The sequence below is a fragment of the Trachemys scripta genome, chromosome 3 (assembly GCF_013100865.1).
Source record: "Trachemys scripta elegans isolate TJP31775 chromosome 3, CAS_Tse_1.0, whole genome shotgun sequence".
Lineage (NCBI taxonomy): Eukaryota > Metazoa > Chordata > Testudines > Emydidae > Trachemys > Trachemys scripta.
This window is the reverse complement of record NC_048300.1, coordinates 43,702,296-43,709,795: the sequence shown is the minus strand read 5'-3', so window position 1 is coordinate 43,709,795 and position 7,500 is coordinate 43,702,296. Positions and strand designations below refer to the sequence as shown.

Below are 7,500 nucleotides of genomic sequence, written 5' to 3'. Positions count from 1 at the left end.
CTGTGTAAGTTTGCTTTCCTCTTTTGTTGGGTAACTTAAGACAAACTTCACTGCATACATAATTGTATGCAATGCTTTCATACAGAGTGTTTCTGGTAATAGGACATTCTAAGATGGAGGAGCCAAGGACTTGTAAGAGTAGTGATTAAATAAAGTATCAGGTAATGAACAGCGCTGCTTCACCCAGAGTGTTCTGCTCTTTCCCTATATCACCTGCCTGGCCTATTTTCAGGGAGAACTTTAAACAGATTCCTTTCTCTCCCCCCGTAAAACATTTGCTTCAATTGGGACAGAAAGTAAGAGAGGCTTCAGGGCCCAGCTGTGTGAAACTTTCCCTCCTGTCGGTGAGCTCTTCCTCACCTGGCTAGTCCCAATGCAGTAAATAGCAATGCTTGCGTGAGTAAGTGCTCACAAAGGTAAGGGCTCCACAACTGGGCCCTTTATTATGGGGGAAATGGGACGTCTTATCCAGCAGTGTCTCCCTGCTGAAAACACTTAACCTGCCAAACGATTTTTTTCTCCCTATTAAAGCCAAAGTAAGCCCGACCCATTTTAACAGTGTCGTTCCCGACTCTCACAAAGAACAAACAGTTGGTTGGTTGTAAATCTTCAGTTCGGATCTCAAGTGAGTAAACAAACAAAACACAAAAGATACAGGTACTGATGTATTCAAGCTGCATCAACTTCTTTCCCCCACCCAGAGGTCTGTTCCTCAGCCCTTGTGCAGCTGCCTGCTATGCATGATTAACCTCTGTTCAGCCGTACACAGAAATCTTTTGTCCTAACATACACAAAGCAAATTATTTTGGAAAGCTAGAGAGCACAGTTAGATATAAAACTTCAGCTGTATTACATTTACAGGACATTCCCCTCCCCCCCCCCCCCTTTTTTTTTTTTTTGGTTTAAATAACTTTTTAGCTCCGGATCAGGCTTTTGAAAAATACAGCTCTGCTTATATTTAGGCATATCCAGCTATTTCCATATTAATTTTCTGTAAACCAGTCCTTTTGGGAATTTTTTTGGAGCAATTACACTCCTTCCCCTCTCTTCCTCCTCCCTGTTCCCCTAATGTGTGTTCCGGTATGGTCAGAAGATTTTCTTTATTTTTTTAAATGACTAAATGTGGATAAAATGTGATATTTGCCCAATGCTAAATTGAGGACTTTCAATGAAGGATACAATTATATTTTATACCTATGATAAGACCTCTCCAGAAGGCAATCACACAAGTATAGAGTCTTAGCTATAGTTAATTTCCTTTCCAAGTTGATGAAGGCAATCATAACTGAATGACCATATCCATCCTTGAGTAATAATAGTGCTATTGATGAAGTTGTCCTTTTTCCAATAATAGCAGTGGAGGCAGATGCCAGGTATATGCTTGTATTATCAATAAGTATCTTTTTGTGGATAATAATTTTGACGGATTAAATTAATTGTAAATACCTTTTTTTTTTTTTTTAAGGGCAAGAGTGCCTCTGCAAATTAATTGCAGGGATCCTGCAAACTCTTATTTATGTGAGTAGTCCTCACTTATATGAATTGTCCAATTTGACTTAAAAGGACTACTGACATGAGTCAGAGTGTGTTGGTTCAGGCCCAAAGAATCCTTCATCTGTAGGTCACTGGTTCAAAACCAGCCTGGATTGGTGTTATCAAAAGTTTTTGCCATCTAATGACTATTTGCTGGCCTACGTGAAATGTGTTGCTGATCTCAGTCCAGGACCTAGAAGGCAAGTGTTCACATTTTGAAAGCACCACAAATGGAAACTATGTTGGCAGTCATAGGGTATGTCTACACTGGAATACAAGACCTGCGACACAGCCGCAGCTGGCCCAGGCTGGGCTGCAGGTGTAGACATCTGGGCTTGGGCTGGAGCCTGGGCTCTGGGACTCTCCCTGCCCCATGGGCCCCCAGAGCTTGAGCTTAAGCCTGAATGTGTGCATTGCAATTTTACAGCCCTGCAGACGGAGCCACATGAGCCCAAGTCAGCTGACCGAGGCCTGCCACGGGTGTTTAAATGCTGCGTAGACAAACCTTTAAAGACCAAATCATGAATGGGAATGGAGACTGAAGTAGCCTCTCATCTCACGGAGGTGATCTCTTCAAGTTGGGGTTCATACCCATTGTTGGGGGTGTGAGGGAAACATGCACTGTCATTGTCCATTCAGTATCCTCTGTGTGAATTAAAAATGGATTTCAGTGTAAGGCTAGCATCTTCCATAAACACTAAAAATTACTAATTCGGATTAAAAAATCCTTCCTTCCTCCGAATTCTACCTTCTGATGCACTCAGAGCAGCTTATATTGAAGTCAACAGGAGCCCCAGTTGTGTAGCTGAGGCCAAAATTTGGTAAATGTCGACTAACCATGTGGTGGCATATTACTTTGTTTTCAGTAAAAGTAGCTTTCTTTTCCTCCTGGAAAAAAGAATGAAAAATCTTTCACTTCTTCAAAGGGGGACTGAAAAGGAAAAACCATTCTGTGTTTATAAGCTGTTAGTCTTTCCTTTGGCTATAACTCTGTATGACCCACTCTGTTTATTATTCTAGTGCAAGTCAGTATTTTTGGAACTTGTGCTGTTTCTGTTGTCCTGTTTGGTTTCTGTCTTCCCCTCTTTCTGCTACAGTGTTCACCCCCTCCCCCGCATTATATTCCTCTCTCTCACTGGCAGCCATTATCACAGCATGGTACTTCTGATGGAGAAGGTGTGCAGGCAACCTCCTCTAGAGCCAGTGCCACTCTGAAGGTTAGTCAGTGGGGAAACTGATTATTAATGTGGGTGCCGCTTTCCCTTCTCCCCACGCACCTTATTCCCTTGACACTCTGACTCTCCCAGTTAGTCACTAGTGCAGCCTGGACACAAATATATTTGAAAAGCTTCTAGATTCTCAAATACCCGTTATACAGAAGTGTGCACACCGGTATACAACTCTATTGTGGTGATATTTTTCTAGCAATTGCCCATTTGTCCATGCAGCCTATAGTTTATTCTAGGCGAAGGCATATGGGAGAGAGTATGGCGGTTTGTTTGTATTACACTTTGTTTTGGCCCCTTTATTTCACATGGTTCAATGTGCATATATAAAGAATACGTTTCTTAAGAGAGGCAGTTCTTCCTTCACAACAGAAAGCAACATCTGTTTCTCTGGACAATACAGCCAGGATAAGAACACAAGATCAGCAGATACAGACAAGTTCAGGTTTTAGTAGTAGGCTGAAACCCTGAACCAGTCCCTCTTATTGTTTTTTTTTTAAAAAAAACCTACATTTGTAAAATGCACCTGATCGTTACCAGCCTTGTTGAATTGTGCAAGGAAATGGTTAATGTTTGTGTATTCTGCTAAACAAGATAAGATGCACCTGCACGGTGAGTTCATATCTTGGTCATGAATGTATTCTGTATCTTTGCAAACTAATCTGTTTAATCAAATATTAAGTTTTATTCAAATGCTAAAAGAAACAGACAGCCAATTGTTTTTCTGCATGATCATCCTTGTCATGCACCCTCTTTGCATCTCAAGAAAAATAGCCTTGTTCAGCCCCAAAACATTTGCATATGTCAAACTGAAGCACAACAGTAGGTTTTTTTGTGCCGTTAAGACATCTGCACAGGTGAAGATGTTCAGCATTTTCTCCACCGAAGGAAGATTTTAATAATGTTAGTGAAGCTTTTTTAAAATCCTTAATTTTTAAATAGAATTCCAATCCAACCGGGGCAAGTTTCTCAGTCCAATATGTGAAAGCTACAATTAGTGAATTACCACATTTTGAAATGAGGAGTTACTATATCTGACTAGAATTAAACTAATTAAACTTAAAAAAAGTGAGCAATTGTATAGTAAGCTGGATGACTCTGTGCTGTTGATAAAACCTGGGAAATGCCAGTATACTTTCAGACCAGCTTCTTTTTTCAAGGTTCTTTAAGACGTGCAGAAATATTCCTAGCAATTTAGAGGTATACTGAAAAAAGCAACCATTGTGTAATTTAAGCAGCAACTTGGCCTTACAACTACAGATATTTTACCTGAAGTGGCAGATTCCTGCTCCTTTCTCCTCATCCAATACCAATATATGGCACAAAAGCCTAATAGAACATTTTCAGGAATTTGAAGCGAAAGTGAGAGGAACAGAAGATTATCGTCACATAAAAATATTTTAGTAGAAGAGGGTAGTTACTCAAGTGGATTAAGCCCATTTGCTTTTTGGCACAAATCAGGTGCAAGAGTCTACGTGTAGTGTAAGTTAAAACACACAGCGAGTGTACATACGTTTCCTTCCCTCACCCCACTTCCTATTTCTTACATTTGCCTTTTGGCTGCTGCTGTTGTTTTAGGTAAGGCTATATTGTACATTGTAAATACACAACACTCAGACTCAGGTTGTTTGAACACTGCTTTAGGCTCAGCTGCAGTGCACTGTTTCTCTGATCTTTTATGTTCCTGAGCAGATGTCTTTCATTAATTTATGGATTTATCATTTCTTTCTTTCTTTCTTTTTTTTTACACCTGGCAGCTGGCTCAAGTTTCAGCAGTTATTGTCTATTTTGCATTACACATAGAATTGAATGTCATCTGTCTTCACAAAGCTATGGCTAAGAGAATTGAGGCAAGCCACATGAGCTGCTGGGACAGAGCTTGTTTGCGTTCCATTCGGCACCCTCCCCCCCTTTCCTTTTACCTCCTTAATATTTATTTGTGCTCATTTTCTTTCCTGGCCTTGAATGGGGCTTAGCTCGTGTTCAGTACAGCTGTATGTTTACTGAATCTATTCCATCATGAGTCATTGTGCGTGTGTAAGTATCCTGGAAACAGCTAGTGCTTTCTTGGAAGAACAGTTGCTTTTCAGCACAAGCACTTAAAAGGGAAATTAACCAATTGGTCAGTTCAGTTTTACACTGAAATAGCAATGGGTTATCTAAGAGTTGGCTCTTAAGTGCTTCATTAACTATTTTTAATAGTTTATTAGCGATCTATCTGGTATCACAATATAACCTTAATCTTAGGCACAAGACATAAAGATTTACAGTGTGCTAGATTTCACTTTAAGAATCCCAAGTGCTTAGCAGGAAAGCATAATTCTAATTTAAAAAGTGGACTTCTGGGGATTTGAGTTTTAGAACATCTTTCAATATGTGTTTTATTCAATATCAATAGCCTTTAGCATTATTACAGAAAAATAAGGAAAAATCATAAATACAAAGTGAATCAAAATACTTAAACAACTGTTTAATAGGCTTAAATCCAGTGAATACTGAAGCTTGGGGAGAGTTTAAGTTCATATCTTAGCTTTCATCGAAATGGACCAAATGCCAAACATGATATCAAGATATTATCTGCTTCAGGGGAATTATAAATTAAGGAGACTTAGGATTTTTCTTTACTTATTGAAGCGTTGGTTGGTTGGTCCCCGTCCTCCCGTGGAATCATATAACTAAATGGATTTCTGGTGTAGAAGTTCTGACTTGTCTAAAACTCTTATCACTAAGCAATAGGTGACAGCTTGCTACCATTATTTCACTTATGCGTTTTGACAGATGGCACTGCAGAATGTAATGCTCTTTTAGACTTCTCTATCAGTCTAATGGAGGTAACTGGAGGTTCTTTCAACTCTTCTCTTGGCACAAGAAGTATGTCAGTCATAAATTATCTTCTTTGGAATCATTAAGCATCTAAAACAAAACACAAGTTCGGTTGAGCTGTTTTCAGTGCACTTTTTGTAAATGAAGAGGTTTTTAAACTATTTTCAGTGGCTATTTTAAAAAAATGTGATATTTTCAGTCTAAAAATGAGCCTTCTCTTTCTACAACTGCATCTGCATGTATGAATAATACATGAATAAATAACCATGTTTTGACTCAATTCAGTAGATCGAGAAAAGATATTCGGTTAACAGAACAATCCTAAATAGTCTGTTGCCTGTCGGCATACATTTCTTTGAACTTCCCAGGTTGCAAGCTGGAGCTATTCATTTTGTTCTCCTGTGTTACCGGCTCTGTAAGGTGAAGGCACCTCCGCTGCAGAATAGCTGTGAACTTGTTTGACCTTTCTCCACCATAAGGTGTGAAATAGTGAAATTTTCGTTGAATGTCTTTAGGAAAAACAGTCCTCAGAGAAGCTTCTGGGAAGGACCCTCAATTGACCTTGTGGAGACCACATTGATTTTCTCCACGTGCATCTTCATTTCTGATAAATTATAAAGCCATTAATTTGCTGAGGAAATGGCAGGGCCAGCCTGCGGCACAGATGTGACCAAAGCCATCCTAGCACACAGCACACAAAAGAGTGCCAAGAAGCTGGGGGAAAATCAGAAAGCCTAGATTGTTATGGTTAGATTCACATTCCCTTGGGAACTGTTTTAGTTGCTTCTGTTTACAGATCTAAAAGGTAATGATGTTTCCAGGATAAATAGGCCTCCTTATAGGGTAAGTGGCCATTTATTGATCTGCTAACCCACACTTATTGATTAGTTAGCCCCAAATACAGTTTCATTCTCCGAGGAGTTAACTGTGTAAATCAGAACCAGACAATATTTTTTTAACTACAGAAGGTTGTGGGGGTTTTTTAAGAAATTTAGCTTTCATTAGAAAGCCAGTAATTGAGGCAAAGGAATAATAGGATTAGAAAGAGTAACTCAAGATACTGAATTATATTGGCATTAAAGAAAAAAGGTAAAATATGTTATTGCATGAAACATTGCTCAGAATCATAAAGAACCTCTGATTGTTTCATGTGCATTAGCATTATATGATATAAACTGCTCAGTGCTGAGAGAAAAATAAACTGAATTGGAATTGCAAACGAAAGAAAAATCTTGTGATAAGTTTTTTTGCAGCACATGCTTCATGCATTTGTTTCCTTAGCAACAAGTGAACATACATATGGTACACAAACCTTAAACCTGAAAAATTCCTGCCACCAACACCAAGAATGAACTGAGAGACAATATATGTTATGTATCCTCACATATCTTATGTAGTTGTTTTGCAGATAATTATAGTTCTAAAGAGCTGCAAATTGAATGTTAACAATTTGTCACTCGGTCCTTACAGAACATTTCTCGAAGGAGCACTTTGCTAGCCGTGTATATTCAGAACCAGCTTTTATTCTCAAGCAAAGCATTTTCCTTGACTAATTCAATCCTACATGCAGGAAGGTCTGTCACCCAATCACTTGAAAAAGGCTAAGCTCATGTTCTTTTACACCCGGTACCCAAGTTCCAATATGCTGAAAACCTACTTCTCAGATGTAAAGGTAGGAAAAAAAACTTTTTTCCCCCCTCCTTATTGCATGTTTGCATTTTTGTGGTGAAAATGTATCACTTTAACACATTAAAGGTAAATGACTATTAATTCTAATTTCACTACTAGAGATTACAGTTCATTGTTATTCACTTGACTTTTTCTACTAAGGTGTGCTTGGGGTCCATGTCTGAAGGGAAAGGGCTTTGGGGTTTTTTTTAATCAAGAGAGAGTCTGAAGTTTCAACGCAAAATACGAA

General features: G+C 38.8%; 1 protein-coding gene across 9 annotated transcripts in view; it reads left to right on the top strand.

The window, feature by feature from the left end:
- The window catches only part of PROX1 (prospero homeobox 1), a 53,734-nt gene that overhangs the window by 10,248 nt on the left and 35,986 nt on the right, over nucleotides 1-7,500 (top strand). For all 9 annotated transcript variants that reach the window (XM_034764578.1, XM_034764577.1, XM_034764576.1 and 6 more), the window contains exon 3: nucleotides 7,147-7,254. In XM_034764578.1, the coding sequence (XP_034620469.1) occupies nucleotides 7,147-7,254 (108 nt within the window). The remainder of the gene's footprint in view (nucleotides 1-7,146; nucleotides 7,255-7,500) is intronic.